Below are 21555 nucleotides of genomic sequence, written 5' to 3'. Positions count from 1 at the left end.
GCTCATGAGTGTGTGGTGTTCGCTCATGAGTGTGTGTGTTTGTGTGTTCAAGCCGTGTTTTTGTGCCAGTGTGTGTGTGTGTGTGTGTGGGAGGGAGCTTTTCACCTTGGCAACTTGGACCAATGATCACACAATTCTGACTGGAAACGTTTCCGCATAGGATGCTCTTGTGTTTCCTCGCATATCGGCCCTTCCACCTCCCTCCTCTCTTCTCGGTGTCACCTCCTCTGAATGCAATTAGATAAATGAGACAACCTCGATGCAGTGGCGTAGCCAGAAATGTTCAAATGGGTGGACACAGAAAAAAACGGGTGGGGAAAGCTCATTTGATTGAACATAAGAGAGGCCTAGATTAGATACAAACCATACAAACATTAATCATAAGCATGTTATATTTATGACATAAAAGTGGAAGTTATTGAACGCATTTGATTTTGAAGTTTTACTAAGTGTGTTAAATTAGACACTGTATGTAAAACATTTAGTTTGGCACACTTGCAGAATATTACTGGTTTCACAGATTGTGTTTCATGGATTGCTGTGTTTAAGCATTCAGAAAAACGAAGAGGTAAATAGTGTTCCAGTTGCCTGTATTCATTCATAGTTGTGAATGGGTACATTTATTTTTTATTTGTACCATTAATTAATTCAATCCTTCATTCATTCATTTATTACACACAACTAGAGGCTTGATGACTGATAAACTCAGCCTGGTCAGTAGACAGATGGTCAAGCTAAACTGAGAGAGGTAGTATGGTATCTAACAGCTTTATGAGGTGAATTGTCTTCAAAACCATAAAGATAAGAGATTGATTGTGACGATGTAGTGAAGTTAAAGCTGTTGCCCTTTGATTCTGTGGGAAAGAGGAACAGCGCAAATGGAGTGGGTGCCTGGACACAGAGAGTCACAACAACCCAACTGAGCAAATGAGGAGGTGAGTAGATAGAAGCCAAAAGGTTTATTGGGAAGGTTGTGGAGTTGTGTGAATTGTATACATTTACTTTATGAAATCTTAACCAAATGCAAAAAAAAAAATGCATATAAATGCGTACTTTGCTCTCCTTTTGTGATAAAGGTTTTTCTTGTACACCTAAGATGGCTGAGCGCAACCCTACACGAGTGGCTTTCGTCATTTTCTCTCTGGTTGCACACCTAATTGCAATGGCATTCAACACACTGGCTTCAATTGGCAAACCATCAGGTAAATAACCTCCTTCAGTAAAAGAGCACAACAGGTGGAACATAGACATGGTATGACTGTTAAAAAAACAGTTTTTCTCCCTTTCAGGTGTTTTTCAGCAAAGCACAGAGGATGTCACACAGAAGTATGTGACAGCCATCACACCTGCTAGATGGTCTCTGTTTTTCTGGGATTTCACCTATGTCTGGTTGCTGTGTATGCATATTTATCTCCTGGCAGGACTCTACAGAAGGTGAGTAATCAGATGTCTATGAATAGACTCTTAAATCAGATAGGAAGTCTACGTTGTATGTTTTCAGCACCTTAACAGTTTAGAGTTTTAAGTGACCTGTTTTGCCCCAATGACTTATGTATGACCTCAAGACTGCTAATCTGTTCACAGAAGAGTTTACTCTTGGATGTACGTGTCGCCTGCAGTGCTGCCATATGCCTTCCATGTGGTCTTGATAACAAACATCATCATGAACATTTCCTATCTATTCCTGTTTGACAGGGAGTAAGTGGTCTTCAGACTATTTTAGCTAATCATGCGCCTACAAGCAACTATATCTCAGCTCACATTTGGTTCAGAGAGTGCTAACTTCAAAGCACAAGGCTACCTAGAAAAATAGCTTTTTTTTTTACAATGTGCGATGTAGTTTACATTTTTATAGGTGAAAGGACCTTTGCATACCTTTTTCTGTCTGATCTTGGTGTCCTCGTAACATGTTAGTGCCCTGAAATAACAGTATTTTTACATGCAGTGATGAGTTAATGTTTTGCATGTTGGTAATTTTGTATGTGTATGTCGTACTGTAGGTTGTTATTGGCATCTCTGGTAATGTCTGCGACGATGGCCTTTACAAACTGCCTTCTAATGTTCTTCTCCTGTTACGGGGTCAAGGTGTACGGAGCCTGGCTGAACAAGCACCACTCTCTTGATCTCTGGCTTCTTCGTATTTTGGTAAAAATGAATGTTATCAATACAGTAGGCCAATTAGTGACCTAGAGAATAAATAAACCTAGAAGGACTGAAGGAAAAAAGAAGGAAGGAAAAATAAGAGGATGTTTCTTAATTATTTTATTTCACAGGTGCAAAATGGGGTGGCCATGTATACAACATTCACAAGTGTGGCTACACTTTTGACGCTGACAATTGTTCTGCAATTTGATGCTAAGATGTCTAGTTCCAACTCAGCAATCATCTCCTTGTCTTTCCTTCTCGCTGCGATCCTGATCTGGTAGGACTATAATTCTTATTCAGTTATTTATTTATGGGTCAGTGGCTGGCGGCATTTATAACCAGCTGTCTGATTCATGACTCATGCTGTTCATACTCTTCCAGATTAAATGGAAGTTGTAAAATCATGTCATCAGCATCATTGTGTTTTCGGGAACTGATATCAGAAGTGTTTAAAGCAGTCCAATTTCAGATAAGGATGTGGTTTTTACAGGTTTGTGGTGGAGAACATCTTGCTGGAGAATCATTTCCGCTTTGTCCTCTCTGTCTACCCTGTGGTGATCCTGATGCTAGCTGGTATTGTATCCCACGAGTCCTCACCTGGCCCTAATGATGTGGTTTCAGGTGAGTTTTCCTGAATCGATTTCAGATACAGATTTTTCAAGTAGAGTTTCTGTTTTCTATATTCAGCAATTAATTACAGGAACAGATCAAATGAAACTTGTTTACCATGCATATCAAAGAGATTTGCTCCTGAAATAACAACATGTGATATGTGGGTCATTCTGTGTCAAATCAGACAAAATCCGGAAAAATTGTCTCAGATTTTGCTGAAAGTTTGTTTACTTAATATTTAGGTCCCAAAACTAAGACCTGTGAAATATTTTTGTTAAATTCCAATGTTTTCATACATTTTTTTCACCCTTGATTTTGTATCATTTTTACACTCTTATCTTGGAGGCCATGTTTGGGCATGAATATCGTGAAAAGTATTATTCCTAGCCTGCCCAAACTTTGTAGGGTGGAAGACAGACATGTTCTCGGTATGATTGGACCATTACAAGTTTGTACTGCATGCCCATTAGTTTTATATAAGGTCCTATATATGGAAAAAAGTGCAAAATGTGTGATATTGAGGGTCTTGTAAACTCATTTGTTTTGTATCCACATGGCCCCAATCAGTATTTTGTCTGCAAATACAATACTTTATTAATGTTGAGCCAATATTTGTGCCACAAATGCACATGAATATATTAATCTCACTATGTCTCAATCAAATTTGGTCAAAAATGCCCTCCTCCCCCTCATCCGCTTTTGGTGCTTCACTACTTTCTAGTCTGCAATAAGTAGATGCAGCATATTGGGTACTGAAATATTATTTAAAAAAAAATATTCACAGGAATCCATAGAAATTGAATATGCATGTTGTTTTATTCAATATTAGTTGTGCAGATGTATAGTCCATCTTATACACACCCATTGAAGCAGCAAAGAAAATACTACATTTTGTGGGGGGAAGCCTAAAAATGCCCATCCCATATGAAGTTAAGGATAAAACAAGGTGTGACTGCATTTTTTTGGTAATGTTTATAGAGCTATGGTATGTGGGGTAGCTAGTAGGAACACAATAATCAATGTTTATAATCATTGTGTGTATAAATTGCCAATGATGTACCATGTTTAATTCATACATAGCATTTACTTGGTTACATTGTATATGTATGGGTTTTCATTCTACTTTTACTATAGTACATTAGTAGCCTAGAAATCTAGAAGCAACCCTAGCGCCAGCAAATAAATTTTCCTCCCAGGGCTAGTCTAGCAACTCTCCGTTGGCTTGTGAGCTGGAAAAATTAAACTTCTATCAGGCCAATCAAATCGTGTATAGGCGGGCTTAACATAATGATTGATGGCAGAGTTGCAACGGTTTGGCTTAAATTCCCTGCTACTTGAAAAGAAAGAAGATGGATGTTGCTGTTGGCAAACAGCGTAACACGAGTTAAGCTTTTTTTTTTAAGTTGGCAAAAGTTTGAACTAGCCAACTAGCTCCGCTGCTGGGAAAACGCATGGGACACATAGCACTGTCCTATTCCGTGCAGAGGGAATTTGAAAGACAACCGATTATCCCGCCCCTCTGACTGAGCACTGCCAACGGTGAGTGCCCAGACCCTACATTTTAATGTGGGTATGGCTCGTCAGGCTAGTACATTGGCACTTCATACACTAAATGCCCATACACTGAGCTACTTTCACACAGATTTTCAAGTCAAAATAACCGCCTCAGAATAATTCCAATTAATGAGAATGATGTGCAAACTTTGAATGGTTCAGTCATACTGAGACTATGTTTGTCTTCCACCCTACAAAGTTTGGACTGCCTATAAGTAACACTCTTCATTATATTAATGCCCAAACATTGCTTACCAGACAATGTCATTTTCAGGTTGTAGAAAACAAATACAAATAATACGAAGATTTAAACATAAATATTTTACAGGCCTTGGTTTGGGGCCCATTCTTGATACAGTCAAGGTTTGAACAAAATCTATGACGGTGCAGCATCAACCATATCTGATTTGACACGGAATGACCTATGTGTTAAGACAGGCAAACTAGGTTCACTTTAGTTTAGACAGCACATTGCCATATTCTGAAGGGGGCTGCTGGCTTGCCTAATGGTTGCACTGCGCTTTAAAAAGGTCAGGTGTGGATGCAGAGTGTTTGCAGGCTTTTTAGTGGATTCTACTGCTAGGTGGTCTGTCGCCTTATGTGGGTGCCTGGAGTGTTCCTTGGGTTTTTGGAGTTCTTCAAGATGACGGGGGCTTTGTCTTGCCGCTGAAAAACAAGCAGGCCTGCAAGTTGCTGGTTGGCCCAGTCCTCAGAAAAGGCTTGCATTCTCGCAGGTCTCTCATTTTAGGATCAGCTTCACACACTCTTACCATATTTATCAGCGCACCAGGCTAGGGTCTTCAGGTAGACAGATTTAATTTATTTTCATTAAACCCCTGCACCTGATTAATTGTGCTACAGTCAAGTGTGCCCTACACGTAACATATGCTTGAGTCAGAATGCTGTAATGTACACCATCTGTAACCTGGTGGTGAAATGCACATTGCTGGCTCATCTGTGACCTTCCCCTCTGTCCAGCGGCACTCCTGGGTGTGGCCTGCATACTCTTCCTTATAAGGATCACCTTGGTGGTGTGGCGCCACTGCAAGCACCCTCTCTACCCACCCGATATGCCGGTGATGTCACCAATTGAACTGGTCAGGACGCAGAACCAAGTGTTTTTCTAGATACAGGCAATGGGACGCAGGTGAGGGATAGTGGGGGTTAGTTCTAGGAACTAGAGGCTGGATTTGAAAGATTTGACTCCTGTCTTAACCCTTGTGTTACCCTCAAATCTTACCGAGATGCTTTATCCTTGGGGTCAATTTGACCCCAGCTAAATAAATCCTCAGAAAAGGATTATAATACCTATTGTTACACAGTTTTTTTGTGACAGGTACTTAACAAGAATGTAATAACCACCATCAAAAGCCCTACAAAACAATCCCATCCCCCACACCCCTTTATGAACCTTGGAACCACTGGCTGGCAATATTGCCCATCCAGTGTCAGCAGCCCAAAGGCTTGCTGTTGCTTCCCTTGACTTATACAGTCCTGCCAAAATGACTTATATGTAATATGTACTTGTGTATGTAATAATGATAATAACAATATGTTCTCATACTATTACAATAATAATATCCATATTGTGTCAAATATTCATGTATCCTATGTTTCATACAGCTGGGGTCACACTGACCCCAAGGAACATCAATGTACAAAATATTTGTACAGGACATTGAAAACATATTATTATTGTACAAATTTCATGTTAACTCTGTTGTACCCTTCAATTGAGGAAAAGTCATGAAACATGAAGCAAAAAAAAAGTGAACCATATATTTTATGTTAAACGCTTGCCCAAAGATAACAGGAAGGTTAAATGCATTGGTGCTGTAATAATTGAATATCAGAGCATGTTGTAAAAGTCCAACATACATGCAGACTGCCAAAAGCACTAAATGCTTGTGGGAGGGAACCATGTTTCCTTAAAAGTTTTTAATAAAATTATGAAAGCAAACCTGGATTTATTGTGTTTTATCATTTATTTACTCAGATTTGTTGTATGAATTCATCTTATTTGGAACATTTTCATTATGATGTATGATGCATGAACTGCATTTGTTAGGCTACATAGTGTAATTACACTATGAACTGCATTTGTTAGGCTACATAGTGTAATTACACTATGAACTGCAATTCGTTGTCTCTGTACTTGTACTCTGCACAATGGCAATAAAGTTGAATCTAATCTAATGAACTGATGTAGGTATGGTAAGCAGAAGTTATAATTAAACCAAATTAAACAAATTCTGAACTCTAAACAATTAAATCAAATTCTGTGCCTCATGTTTCATCAGAATATTTTAACAGGAATACAGACAAGTGTGTGTACACACACACACACACACACACACACACACGGTAAAAAGACTAATCTCTCTCCATTTCTCTCTCTTCCTCTATCTCACTTACCGATCAAGCAATCATTTACAGATTTGTGACCTATAAAACACATCGGGTGCAACGGTCAAAGTCTACAGGTTCAGGTGTATATATTCTTGTGGGATGTATGAGTTTGCAGAGAAGAATCCACCACCAGCTGAAATGGAGACAGGATACGACATGTGGTTCGGCACAAAAGAAGGGCGACAGGTCCTTGAGCACTTGGCGTGTGTCTGCCTAGCCATACTCAGCTTCACGGCATCTTTGGGCTTCATCTCCTGGGCCCACGGACCAAGCCCTCCAGGTGAGTCACTGCAAATGTCGTCTTGGAGGAACTCTCAAGAAAGAGACCATGCAATGTTATGCAATTCAGCGATTACAGGCGAAATAACCGCCTCAGAATAATTCCAACGGGCAACTAACCGCTATGTATCACCGTATTATGCGACTGAGGCTTTACTTGTGAATTGCTCTCAAGCCTTCAAAAACCCCACACCCAAAAATGACACTTTTTTTTTTTTTTTTTTTTTTTTTTTATAATTTCCAATAATTCTAAAAGTGAGCCCTTAACTTTGGTCTAGGGGTGTTGACAGCCCATATACATGAGCTGGATGGAAAAACTCTTGTCCACAGCCCCTCTACCCTCTAGCAGCTCCAGCCACCCTCCTTCACACCAAAGGCTCCAGCAAATCCCGGTACCTGGAAAGCTATGTTTAAGGAGACCAGGCAGAAGAAGAGAGTGGAGAAACAGGAGTAGAGAAAGACAGGACCAGACAAACACACTCACTCCAACCTACCCAGGGTGCGGGACAAAGCGTAAGCCAGGACATTGTCCACACCCTGAATGTGTTGTATCTGTAAATGGTATGGCTGTAAAAAATAAAGCCTTTATTTCTGATGCCCGATCTGGAAAATGCCCAAGCAAAGTATCCAACGCCATCCGTTTCCCAGAGTTCCTCAAACGAGGCTGCAGCACAGTCATCAGGACCTACCACATCCTCACCACTACTTGCTGCCACCATGTAGGGAGAGGCACTAGGAGTCTCGACAGCTGCGGCAAAAGAAACAGGCGCAATCAGGTCATCAGTCTCTGCTGCCCCAGAGACTGAAGACGTGCTGTAATAGGGCTTCAAAAGATGTATGGGACATAGCTGGGTGGCACGCCTACGATTTGGTGTAGAAAGCAAATAATTCAGGTCGGACACCTGCCGAATCACCGTATGGGGTCCTGTATATTTGGCAAGGAAAGGGGAATTGGCTATCGGCAGTAATGCCAGAACATGATCACCCGAACTGAACACCCTTGGCTCAGCCCGACGGTCACACACTTTATTTTCTGTTGAGTTCTAGTCAGGTTGTCGGACGCCATCTCCCCAGCTAGAAACAACCTACGTCGAAAACCATTAAGATAGTCCAAAAACTTAACCGGAGACTCAGGACACTTCAGCTGCCCCTGCGAAAGTGCTAGAGCCCCACAAACCCTATGGCCAAAGACCAAATCATTAGGAGAGAATCCCATGCTCTCTTGGGTTACTTCTCGTGCAGCCAACATTAGCCACGGGAGCCCTTCCTCCCAGTCTCCATCAAGCTCAACACAATAAACCCTGAGAAGCGACTTCAATAGATCATGAAAACGCTCCAGAGCACCTTGGCTCTGGGCGTGATGAGCTCTATTACGCTGATGTTTCATACGCATCTGCTCAAGCACCTCCCTGAACATGCGTGATGTAAGGTTAGAGCCTCCATCACTCTGTATGGTGTGAGGGCTACCAAAGACAGAAATAAACTGGGAAAGGGCTTTCACCACCGATCCAGTGGAGATGGTACGCAATGCGTAGGCAGCAGGGTATCGGGTAGACTGACACATCACCTTCAGAATGTAACCACACCCTGAGTTAGATGGTGGCAATGGTCCCACACAGTCAATTAACAAATGCTCAAATGGTTTCCCTATAGCTGGAATAGGGTAAAGTGGAGCTGGCTTTAACACCTGATTAGGTTTCCCCGTTAACTGGCATACATGACGCGTCTTAATGAAGCCTGCCACATCCTTCTTTAGGCGAGGCCAATAGAAGTACTTCATAAGACGGTCATAGGTCTTTCTTACACCCAAGTGCCCAGCTACATCCCCATGAGCTGTCTGTAGAACCAATTCTCTAAATTTAACTGGCACTACCACTTGAAACACTGGGTCCTCAACCCCCTCGTCAGTGTGGGAAGACCACTTCCGGATCAACAACCCCTCCTGAACAAAATACCCCCTTGCTGCACTGCGCAACGGTGGTAAAACCCCAACGAACAGATCTTTTAAATGTTGCATCTTCCTTTTGAGCTGAAACAAAATCATTATGAGACAGAGAGAGAGGTAGATTAGGCAAAACAACAGACTTTAACTCACCAGTCATGGTCATCATTAGAGGCACGGCTCATAGCCCGTGTCACTGCACAAGCTGTAAAGACAGACAAATTCTGATGGCTAACATCACTGTCAGCTGAAATAGAGGGAGAATTATTAACAACAACAGGGGGCGGTATATCACGCCAGACAGGCTCTCCGGCTAGGTTGTTGCCCAAAAGGAGATGAACACCCTCTACAGGCAAAGAAGGGCGGACTATGGTTACTTCCCCCTGCACCAAATCAGACTGCAGATTGATCCTGTGCAATGGAACAGAGACAACCTGCAATCCAATCCCCCGCACCAAGACATTGTTCCCCGTGCTAGAGCTAGTAGAGAAAGGCAAGACAGCCTCCAGGATAAAAGACTCAGAAGCCCCTGTGTCCCTAAGTATTTTAACTGGCACCTGGACAGAACTACCCACCAATGAAACTAAGCCGTCTGTGATAAAAGGAAAGTAGCCATGTAGTATGCTTTATAAGCATGCACACTGTTTAAAGTTAGGATAGGCTACACAGTAAACTACAAGTAAACCAAAGTTAAATTTAGTTTTTTTATGGCTGGATAAAGTTGACCAAATGGATATAGGCTGTTAGGCGTGAATAAAGAAGGCTACTTTGTTGTTCCAACCCTTCCAACGTTAATGGGGACGGATGTTGACATTTTCCGTATTTTGCGTCAGAAACCCGGGAAATCTCCCTTATTTTCATTGTTCAATGTTGACAGAGCTATGGAACGAAAGAGAACGTTATATGGCGACAGAAAACAAGCCACTTTGATGTTTTGCTGTTTTTATTAGCCTAATACAAAAGATGGGTGACCCCCCCCCTCCTAGATAAAAAAAAGTTAGGTAACCCTCCCCTCAACAAAGAATAAAAAGACATGACCCTCCCCTATTTTCCTCCGGTGGCCCCGTTTATAAATAACGAACGGTCCCTACGCACTTTTTGTTGCTCAAAAATAAGTGACATTTTGGAAAACTCTGTCGAAAGAGGTGTCGACGTTGCTTCTCCTAACTCTAACTCCTCCATGATTAGAGATGCTGGTGATGTAAGAATATTCCTAATAACCAATTCTGCCTGAACTGATCTTATCTGGGCCAACTTCGCTGTTCTGGGTAAACCCAAGTCAAAATTATAATGTTCGCAAACTTGACGCAACTGATCCTTCTTTAAACTATTCAAAACCTCAACAGATGGAGCTGAGAAAAAATCCTCCAAACTAGCCATACAAATGAGTTCTACAACCTACAGACATCAAATACAAACGATAAACGAGCTCACATTTTCTAATTTAAGTGTGGTCACAACACTGCGCATCAAGACGAGACAAAAGGAGCTGCCCAGCAAAACAGATCCCCTTCATGCAAACCCCGAGGACAGAGCTCTTTATTACACAATATCAGCGGCGCCTATACTTCCCCGACTATGTGCCGTTAAAGTAGCCCTCCACGACGGTGCCCTCTGCCCAGGACAAGCCATAAAGGCTTGGCGAGCACTCCCAAAGCTCTGATAAAAACGTAATTATCGGAGCTTTGTGAGTGCTCGCCAAGCCTTTATGGCTTGTTTGTTATTTTAGTTTATTGTTTTTGTGCAATCCTGGGCAGAGGGCACCGTCGTGGAGTAGTTATCCAAAACGTTATCAATAAACTCAAATCTTGTACGCAGCGCAGGCCCTCACTTACCAAACAATGGCCCACCGCAGATTCTTCGACCTGGCTCAATCAACAGCCGGGCACTCGTTAACAAATTCTTCCCCGTCTCACGCACCAACAACGAACCTAACAAAACTTCCGAAAACAATTAACTTTAAACTAATCCACATGCGTCTTCCCAATGATTCAAAGCCACGCATTTAAAGAATGAACTTGTATCGGATCTTTGCAGGCTCGGTATACAGCGCTTTCCAAATCAGACGCAACTGAACAACATGGATCTAATATATTTTAAGTGTTTTAACAATTTCCAACGCCTAGGCTATACAAAACGCAGTAATAAGCATTAAAGAAAAAATGCATATTTACCAATATCGTTTCATATCCCGGACGAGAGCACCCAATCTGTTACATTCTGCCTACTAGGCTATGTAACCAGAGAAGACCACACGGATTTTGTCCTATAAAAATATGTATTTATTTAAGTTAAAGGATTAACAACGTAGGTTAAGTAAAGTCAGTGTAAATGATAGGTTGGGAAATAAAAGTGTATGCGATATGAGAATTAAGGTGTCGTGCGTAAAGAAACAAATAGCCAAAATGGTGCAGGAGAGGAGGATAAGCGGTGGCCTCCACAACCCGGTCTGGAGAGTTCTTAAAGCCCAAGATCCAGGAAGTAATCACACGCGTCGCGCCACACCTGTGCTTGGCCCACCTGTAGAGGAGACGCAAGACAGGAAAAGAGCAACAAGGAGGAGGAGCCCGGCAGATCCGTGACAGATGTTAGTAAATGTGTGATGCGATCTAGGAAAACCTTTCACATGGTGGACTTAAAAATTCTTGATTTTTACTCCGTTTCAACCCTCTCTCATGGGCGGATTATGAACTTTCAGGCCCCTGGGCCCAGATGTATTAAGGGCCCCCCAAATTTTTCGTATATGTGGGAGGGGAGGTTTGGGGGTCCTCCCCCAGAAAATGTTTAATTTGTTTGATGTGATTTCCTGTATTCTGGTGCATTTTGGGGATGGCCAATACTAAATTCAATCAGATTCATAGCCTACATCCTGATTTGTTGATATGGAGGCAATGATTCTATGCAAAGGCTTGGGCTTCAGGGCCCCCTGACCCCTTGGGCCCCTGGGCCTGGGCCCGGTAGGCCTGTGCAGTAATCCATCCCTGCCCTCTCTGGTGAAATGTCATCAAGTTAAGATTTTGATACCATCCTACCAACATTCTGGACACTGTACCCTAGCAAAATCTTGGATACCATCCTCCCAGAATCTTGGATGTTGCTAGGATGGTATCAGAATCATAAAATAAAATTGCACCATGTGAAGGGTTTTCCCAGATCGCATCATATTGTGTCAGGCATCAAAGCCTAATATTCTGATCAGGTCTCACTGAGTGCATCAGACCTGGTATGCTTGAGCGAATATGTGGTATAAAATGCTAAATAGTGATCAGAGAACAACACTGGCACATCTGTAAGTTGTTTTAAAAATTACATTAGCAAACAAATGAAGAAGAATACAAAGTTTAAGTATGGTTTAATTTTCTCTAAAGGGAGATGGGAGGTTCAATACATGTTTTACTCCCCAGACCTGTTTCAGCACATAGTGTAGTCCATCAGATCATCAAAACAATGGAGGAGGAAAATAAATAATCAAGACTTGAAATAAACCAATACAATATAATTATTATCTAAAACAATTCACAAAGCTGAAGGATCTTTGAAAAGCCCTTGCAATTATCATGGGCATTTGTTTCAGGGATTTCCCCATTTCATCAGTTTGCAACACACTGGGTACCCATTTAAGGGGGTACTCAATTCATCAAAAAATGCCAAACGCGATATACGAGACATTCGGGGCTCGCATTGGCAATGAGAATCCTTTCTCGATTGTAAATCAGTGTGGCATCAAAATAAGTTTGTGGCCACTATTTTAAGGAATTACATTGTGTTGCTTTAACATGCTCCATCACATTTGTAAGATTTATATGTTTGGTGGCTTAGTGCTATTGCTAAAACTACACCAGCCCTGATACCCAGAATGCCCTTTGGGAACTCTCTGCCAGAGGTGAACCAGGAAACTGTCAACTGCCAAATACATCACACTACAAGATGCCAGATGCACAATATTGCAAAATACCTTTGTACATTGCACATTGTAAATATTTGCTGAGGTTATTTTCGTCTTGCTCAGAGAGGTATTTGAGGAGTCAATGGTCTCTATTCTGTGTTGTTTGTTTTAGGTATGTTTGAGACCACTAAAGAGAATATGTCCAATGCCTTTCCCATTGAGGTTAGCATGGACAGATGGGCAGGCTACATGGACATTGCCATTCCAATCTTCAGCATGGTTGTTCTCTATTTGTCTCTTTTCCTGGTCCTCAAAAGGTTTGTGTATTCAAAAAATATTTATGATTATATTTGTAGCAAACAATTAATCTTACCTTAACTCACTTTAAATTATTGAAAAAAAAAAATATGCTCATCATCAAAAGTATTGTGTTGACACTGGGTTCCCAAACAAATAAAAACGCTAGCATGAGAAATATTTTGAGCGTAGCCATTGCCTGATTCGAACAGAGGAAAAGTGTTTTGATATACTGCAATGTGATTTCATTCCAGTAATGACTTTGGCCCAGTTTGCTGCAACCCTGAGGTCCACCCTCCCCGGTTCTATTTGACTTGGCCTGTGATCTGTGTCACACACATAGGTGGACTCTTTCTTTGGGATCGAGGGTAAGCCTGAGTTCATTGGTTTCCTTTCCCATCACTTGACTATGTACCAAAAAAGCAGAATGCTAAATCCAGCTCTTCTCTCTGCACTGAAAGCTGAACATACTGAACATACTGGTCTTAGCCGTTCCATTCACACATCTTTCTGTTCCCTTCTTCACCTATGAGTTAAATTGAATTGGTTAGTTTAAACAAGTTACCGTAATGATGCTTCTTGTGATTCATTCTTCTCTCATCAATTAATAATGTATTCATTCATAATTATGTATTCCACAGAGAGTTTCTGCAAGCCCTCTGCCTGAGGATGTTCCCACCCATGCTAGGCTTTTACATGCTGTCTGTTTCTTACAACAACTTGCAGCGTTACAGACCGTGGCTCCATACCACCTCCTCAAAGCTTGCCTGGTTCACCTACTACGCAGTATGTATCCAGCAGCCACATCCAGTTTCATCTATTAGTAATATATATTATATATTTTTGTGTTTTATTTGACAGTGAAGTTTTGACAGGAGGGAGAGAGAGAGATGGGGTGGGATTGGGAAATGACCGCAGGTCGGATTCGAACCTGGGTCCTCATGAGCACCTCAACAGCACAGAGCATTACACTCAATCAAACTTATCAATCTCTGCCTTCAATATTACTCGCTGATAAAACTTGCAGAAGTCTAACGTTGTCATGGTTGTAAAACTAATCTTAACCAGAGTCGCTCCACCTAGAGATAATCAGGTTTTAAAATCACTGATGTGTTTGCTTGAGAACAACAGAGTTGAGGTTTATTCTTTGCCGGCAAGTGACAGGGATGTAGAATATTTGTTTATGCGAGAGGGACAGAAAAGTAGCCATCCAGCAAATACAAGCAATATAGGAAGATGGGGCTTAGCACAGGACCAAACACTCCTGGTGGATAAGAGAAGGATATAGCAAGTTCCACAGTGTATTGTTATGATTGCTTTGAGACCAGACATGACGTTGCATTTAGAGTGTGGTAGAGTCAGTGCATTGTTTACTTTATCAAGCTAACTATTCCCTTTAAAGATCTGATGGAGGAAGCCTTTGCTTTGCTTAGCCTATGCAAAACTGGTAGCAGAAGTTAGGGAACACGGCTGGCAAGTACACACAAGACCAGTGGTGTTAGGCTTTGTAGGCCAGGGGCGGAGCTACGTGGTGGCCAGGGGGCCACGGCCACCACTGGTCAAAGCTTGGCCACCCTGCTGGCCCCCCCAGCTCCGTTCAGTGAAAAGTAAAAAAAAAAAAGAATCGTTGCCGTTTTCGACAACACTTTGCAAAGCAGGGACTGAACCAATTACTTCACTCTATCTACGACCATTGGCCCAGTCAGGAAGTGTAGCCTACGGTTCTGATCACATCATGAGTAAGCCTAGTGCAGCAGCAGAAGCAGCGGGACAATTCAAGTCATCTGTTAAAAACACTTGACAGTAGACTAGGCTAGCCTACTACTTAACCTCAGTAACAGGTGAGTTGATGAGTTGGAACATTAATGCTAATAAGATGTTAGAATGTGTCACGAATCATAGCCAAGTGAGCTGCATTGGGCTGTCCTTGTTAGGTAGCCTAGGCTCTGACATTGATGTGTGGGGCTGATCAAAAAGAATCGGATGCCCACGGGAACGCTGTTACAAGAATATTTCGATACAATTCGGGTGAAATGCAAGCATATTAGGCACATATCTCCAGATGGCTCCAGGTAGGATAATAGGGCCTAGCCTAGGCTACTTTATAAATACATAATTTGCTGACTGCGTGTGGTTCTTGCCATAGCTGGTCAGGCAGAGGCAGGCTGCTTTGCCTGAATTCTTTGTTACATTGCTCCGAAACTGTTCATCGCAGTCTGCTTCTGCTCTTAATTGCGTGACAGAGCAGAAACGGGGCTTTCCAACGAGACTAAACACTTGTCTGTGCGATCAAGTATGAAAATAAAAATAAATATCATGTAATTAAATAAAATTTAAATATTTACAGTTCACCTGCGCACCCATTACTCTCGTTTGAATTACTCGCGAACCCGTGATCGCATAGATATGGCAAGCATTTCAGAAGAAAGAGGAGACACAGGGCTATCTATTGGTACCACGTATATCGTTCCTTCTGGGCTATAAAAACAGACAACGTGACTGCAAAATAAAATAATGTACAAAAACCAACGCTGCACACCCATTACTCTCGTTTGAATTAGGCCCTACTCACGAACCCGTGGTCGGATAGATATGGCACGCATGGTGAAAGAGGAGACACAGAGCTACCATTTGATACCAAGTGCATCCGTCTGGGTTATAAAACAGACGAAATGACATCAAAATAATAACTTCATATAGCTCGACTTAGGCCTACCCCACGTTTTTGTGTGTTGTGGTGGCAAAGCATGTTCATAATCCAACGCTATCATGTGTTTCTCTATGGCAAAGTATGTTCATAATCCGGTTTTGAGATCCTAGCAAATTCCTGCATGGCATCCAATTCGAGACTCACATTGCATCCCAATTTATTCGACAAAGAAACACCTTTTTGCCTTCACTTTGTTCATGACAATGCAGTAAAAAGTTGTTTTAGAATCATCATGAGTGTACACACAGAACATGCAAACTCGGGTTCAGTCAGGTCAGATCAGTTCGTGTCACAGATATGGAGCGCAGAAAGGGCTTTTTTCATTGCTGTGTCAATGGCACTTATAATGACCAGGATAACTGCTTATAACTAAAGGTAGTGAGAATGGCCAAAAATAGAGTAGCCATAGGGCTGAATAAAAAAAAAATGGCATTTATTTCCATAAGGCACACACCACATATTTTTCACATTTGCTCAGCCCCAGAGAATCCCTCCACCATGGCAATGATATTGCCAGATTCAGAACAGTCTGCCCTATGCAAACATGTGCCAGCTTGCAGTGGTGAGATACATGTCAAAATATAAGAATTTTTATAATACACTATTTGTATTTTTATGATTTAAAAATCAAAATGAAATCAATGCAAGTATTAATACATGAAATAGTGGCAGATCTGGGTAGCCTAGACTCTGTTAAAAAACAATATATAGCATGTGTGTATGGCACTTACATTGACCAGGATAAATGTTTCTAAGGTAGTGAAAAAGCCCTTAAAACAGTCTAGGGTTCTAAGGGTTAATTTCTTAATTCAGAGCCATGTTACTTACAGCCAAGTACTTGGAGTGGATATCAGAAAGAACTATAGTTTGGCCATCAGTATGAGATCAAATATATACATACAATTTTGTAGTATTTATTATTGTTCTTTGAGTTAACATAATTTGAATAAAACTGATTAAGTAAGGTGCATTATCATAATATTTTTTATTGGCATTGACCTATTTATGGAAAATATGTTGGAGTGGCCAACAAACTGACCTGTGTATCAGTGTTGGCTTTGCACAATTTATTGTCATTATTAAAATAGGCTATCCTAATCTTCAAAACTTTTTGAGTAGTTTTCAAATAGTAGTTTTGATTCCCAAGTGCCACCCCCCCCCTGGACCCAGCTGGCCCCCCCATAAAATAATCCTGGCTACGCCCCTGATTGTAGCAAACTCAGCCACAGTCACTGAAAGGAGTTGTAACAGCTGCTGAGGCTGCTGAAAAGGCAAACCAATGGCTATATTGAAAGCCCTCACACACTACTTGGGGTCATGTTGTAACCTGAAATGACTCCCTCCCTCCCTCTCTCTCCCTCCCTCTCTCTCTCTCTCTCTCTCTCTCTCTCTCTTTCTCTCTCTCTGTGTTTTCTGTATTGCAGACACAAAACAGCTTGGCCCTGTCAGCTTGGTGGAGCTTAATTGATACTCTGATTAATCTGGGTGTCGTCCTGAAGTACACCGTTGGCCTGCAAGATCCAATCGTCAGCTGTGTGGTACTCACCCTACTCTTCCTGGCCATGCTTCTATGGTAAAGACTGTGTGTGTGTGTGTGTGTGTGTGTGTGTGTGTGTGGGTGGGTGGCTATATGAAGGTCCTGATCAAATCCTTTTCATCACTGTTTTGAGTATCATGCCATTCATCTAAGTGTGATTCCACTGTAAAATGTCATTGTAGCATTAACGTTTTTCAATTTGGAATCCAAACGTTGAATATACACAGTATTCGATTCATACATACAGGTGTTTACTTGTACCATAGACTGTATAGTGCCGGATAAAGCCTACCTTGAAATGAAACACCCCCTGTACTTTCTTCAGGTTTATCCTTGAGACCTTTGTGTTCATGAATTATATCCACTACACTTTCACGGTGTACCCAATCTTAATCGTGGGACTGGGAGCAATGTTTACCAAAGGATACGTATTGCTGGACATGGCACCCAGCACCGTTTACTGTGGTAAGATGCATATTTAAATTGAAAAGAGTTGATACAGTGCATTCAGGAAATATTCAGATCGCCTGTTGCAGCCTTATGCTAAAATAGTTTAAATTAATTTCACCCCTCATTAATCTACACTCAAAAACCCATAACCACAAAATTAAATAGGTGTTCTGAAGCTTTTTTAAATATATATATATATTTAATTTTAAAATGAAAATGATTAGGTAGTAGGATGAGCGTTGCCCGGTTTCCTCCAGACGTGATGCTTAGAATTGAGGCCAGTTCATGAGCTTAGTTCATTAGAGCAGAGAGCCTTGTTTCTCTGAGGATCCAGTCCCAGACAGCATTTTTGGTCCTTCTTTGCAAAGCCCAAGCAGTCTTTCCTCTGCCTCTATCTGGCCACTCTGCTATGAAGTCCTGAACAGTGGAGTGTGGCAGTGATGGTTGCCCTTCTGGAAGTTTCCAGAATCTCTCATGGCCCTTCTTTTCTTATTGTTCAGTTTGGCCAGGCAATCAGCTTTAGGGAATGTCCTGGTTGTTCCAAAAAAAATTTTTATTTTAAGAGCTATGGAAGCCTTTGTGCTCTTCAATGCAGCAGAATTATTCTGTAGTCCCAGATCTGTGCCTTGACACAATCCTGTCTTTGAACTCTGCAGGCCGTTCCTTAGACCTCAGGGCACGTTTATTTCTTTGATATGCATTCTCAGCAGTGAGACCTTATGTAGACAGAGGTTTCCCTTTCAGATCATGCCCAATCAGTTGGGGGCAGGCCAGTCCAACAACAATTAGGCCATTAGAATCTTTGTACAAACAGGCTCTGAAAGTATTTGACAAAAAGCCATTAAGGTATCATCATTGTGAAATACTACTCAAACACAATCTACTTACCTTTGAACTTTTAGAGTATTTTCAAATCTGTGCATAGGTTACAAAAATTTAAAAGGCTTGGCCCCTACCTGTCTGCGCCAATTTGTCTCCTACCGTGCCGCTGACTCTGCAAGGTCAACTAGAATAGCTTCCATACACAATTGCACTGTACCCTTTCGTTCTTCAGCCTTTGGACAGGCGGCTTTCTCTCTCAATGCCATTACCCAATGGAATACCATCCCAGACACTATAAAATGCTGTGGCTTGTTCAGTAGCTTTAAAACTAATCTAAAAAAAATACTTAAAAATCTCTCAACAGTGCACACACAATGTTAGTTAATCACACGTGTGTGTGTGTGTGTGTGTGTGTGTGTGTGTGTGTGTGTGCGTGTGTGCATGTGTGAATGGGGGCTGTTGAGTTGTGTGCGTATACTGTATGTGTACCTGTGTAACAAATGTAACTTATTGATATTTGCTACATGTTTTTTTTTTACTTATTGAGCGATGTTTTGTTTTTAAAATGTTGTATTTATATTTGTGTTTCCTGTGGGACCACAGATGTAAATTAGCCCAAGAGGGCCGAGAGAGGGCCGGGAGAGGGCCGAGAGAGGGCCGGGAGAGGGCCGGGAGAGGGCCGAGAGAGGGCCGAGAGAGGGCCGGGAGATGTAAATTAGCCCAAGGCTAACTCTGGTGCAATGCATCAAATGGTTACATTTATGTTTTAATTGCACACTGTCCCTTACAAATAAATTGTTTTTTTTTTTTTTTTAATTGAATTGGTGCGATGATCAAGAGAAATGGAAAGTATACTGAAGCAACATTTCAAGAATCGAGTGTAGATTGATGAGAGACAAAAATAAACAATTTTAACTCAACGCGTTAGTTTAAGTTAAAATAGTAGTTGTAAGTATTATAAAGAAAAAAATATGAAGTTCTACTGTATTAGATGTAATGTATGCATGGCCTCAACTTACTGTGATCACATTTTTGAATGTTTTTGGTGTATAGTTAATCATAATTATTGGGTATAATCTCCCTCCAGGATTCCTAATGCTGGTGGCGACAGTGATGAACTGCATCATGTTGTGCAGACACTGCTGTGACTCCAGACTTCAGTCCTCGGATTCTACTCTCAAACTCGCCTTGTCCAGGCCAGAGTACTGCCCATCAGTGAGCCAGTCAGTAGACATGCTGGGTATGCAGGGGGTTCAAAAGGTTCAAAAGGCCTAAGAGTTCAGTGATTATGTGTGATTACACAAAGGGGAGATGTGTAATTGTGACCCTGTGGTACTTATCTTGGGTAATATGAGGTCAGTGCCAGGCTGTAAATCTCTGTAGCGGTTTCCCATTGGATAGATGGGATACTTTTGCTTACTTGTGTTCCTTTTTGAGAAGCTCAAAATGAAAGTGAAGAAGATGCTACTGAAATACATTTGGGCAATTACATTGTGGCATATTAATGCCAAATCACAAACCCCCAGTTAGAACCCTGTGACCATGACAATGACCCCGACGATGAGGTGAAGAGATTCATACAGCTGCCGTGTTCCGCTCATTCGTCTTCCATTTCTAAGTGACCACACAGATGGTCAGAGAACTGGGTACACATCAGAGAACAGACATCAGTGTTGGAATCAGTTCTTCCTCATCTCACGATATTATTTCAGTTTGCATGGTACAGACAAACCTTCATGGTGTTCATGATGAATCCTTTTACATATTATCTTTGATCGACTGAACAGGTTTCTCAGATAGCAATGAATGTAAAGTGTTTTTTTTTATTATTATTGTTTTTCCTGCTTTGTAAATTTTGTATTGTTTTTGAATGTGTAGTAAATGCATAGCCTAAATGAAGTATTTTTGATGTGTAGACCTCTTAATATTGGACAGATTCTTCATTTACACAAACACACATTTTCAAAAAATACTCCTGCAGTGAGATCGACCAACATAGAACTGGATCTTGAATCAGTTTTGTTCAGAATTCTTTGAACCTTGGTGGTGCTATCTAGTGAACCAGCCCACATTTCCACAGTTTTGAACAGAACCTAGGTTGCCTCAACAGATGGTGTTGTGTGCATAACTGACTTGTTGAATCAATGACACATCGAGGTCGCTGGGTCTCACCGACCCACTTGTCAGAGAATTGAATTATGTACTTCACAATTATGCCTACAACCAGCAGATGGCAGCACTTACATGGTCTTGAGTAAATTCACTGATCTCATGGCTGTCATCAGAGAATGCTAGAATAAACAGACACAGCTCTACAGAATCATAGTGTTGTTGGATGTGGAAATAAATGAAACAAATAGAGAGCAGCTATCCACTCCGGTAACAGAGAAAATAGCTAATTTCAAAAAGAACAGATTTTGTCTTTCGCTGTACTGCAAGGTGTAGAGGCCTAGTGATCTGCTCTTGTTCAGTTTTGCTCAAGAACATAATCAGGTGAGCAGCTAACTATCATATGTTAATGGAAGGTATCGCTTTATATTAGAATAAAGGAAGGAAGCAGCAGAACTACAGTTACACCCCACTAATGATCAGCGGGCAACCTGTAGAGAGAGTCACAAGTTTTAAATACCTTGGTGTCCACATTACTGAAGACTTAACATGAACTGTTAACACTCAATATGTTCTGAAGAAGTCCAGACAACGACTCTACTTCCTTCGTCAGCTAAGGAAATTCAAAGTTTCTACATCCATCATGAAGGCCTTCTAGACTTCAGCGGTTGAGAGTGTTCTAACTGGTAGCATCATCACCTGGTTTGGGAACTCCACAGTTAGAGATTGTAGTACTCTGCGGAGAGTAGTGCGCTCAGCTGAACGTACTATAAGAACTCAACTCCCTGCTCTACAAGATATCT

The 21555-nt window shown here is 41.4% G+C and overlaps 2 protein-coding genes across 3 annotated transcripts; both read left to right on the top strand.

The window, feature by feature from the left end:
* The first annotated feature begins 927 nt into the window (after window positions 1–927).
* Window positions 928–5701, top strand: LOC125309291. The gene is made up of 8 exons (XM_048266096.1): window positions 928–935; window positions 1097–1202; window positions 1290–1434; window positions 1585–1698; window positions 2001–2145; window positions 2274–2422; window positions 2636–2766; window positions 5290–5701. Exons 2-8 carry the CDS (start codon window positions 1097–1099, stop codon window positions 5436–5438), a joined length of 939 nt encoding a protein of 312 aa, XP_048122053.1. The 5' UTR covers window positions 928–935; the 3' UTR covers window positions 5439–5701.
* Window positions 5702–6804: 1103 nt separating this feature from the next.
* On the top strand, window positions 6805–20542 carry LOC125309288. 2 transcript variants are annotated; one of them, XM_048266093.1, is made up of 8 exons: window positions 6832–7000; window positions 7278–7498; window positions 13000–13144; window positions 13379–13492; window positions 13766–13910; window positions 17259–17407; window positions 17697–17836; window positions 19731–20542. In XM_048266093.1, the coding sequence occupies exons 3-8, from the start codon at window positions 13002–13004 to the stop codon at window positions 19916–19918; spliced, it is 879 nt and encodes a 292-aa protein (XP_048122050.1). In that variant the 5' UTR covers window positions 6832–7000; window positions 7278–7498; window positions 13000–13001; the 3' UTR covers window positions 19919–20542. The 2 variants fall into 2 exon arrangements, with proteins under 2 accessions (XP_048122049.1, XP_048122050.1); XM_048266092.1 differs by lacking the exon at window positions 7278–7498 and having other exon boundaries at window positions 6805–7000.
* Window positions 20543–21555: the final 1013 nt, after the last annotated feature.

This window comes from Alosa alosa, chromosome 16 (assembly GCF_017589495.1).
Source record: "Alosa alosa isolate M-15738 ecotype Scorff River chromosome 16, AALO_Geno_1.1, whole genome shotgun sequence".
Lineage (NCBI taxonomy): Eukaryota > Metazoa > Chordata > Actinopteri > Clupeiformes > Clupeidae > Alosa > Alosa alosa.
The sequence above is the reverse complement of the archived record's forward strand: the minus strand, read 5'-3'. Positions and strand labels throughout refer to the sequence as shown.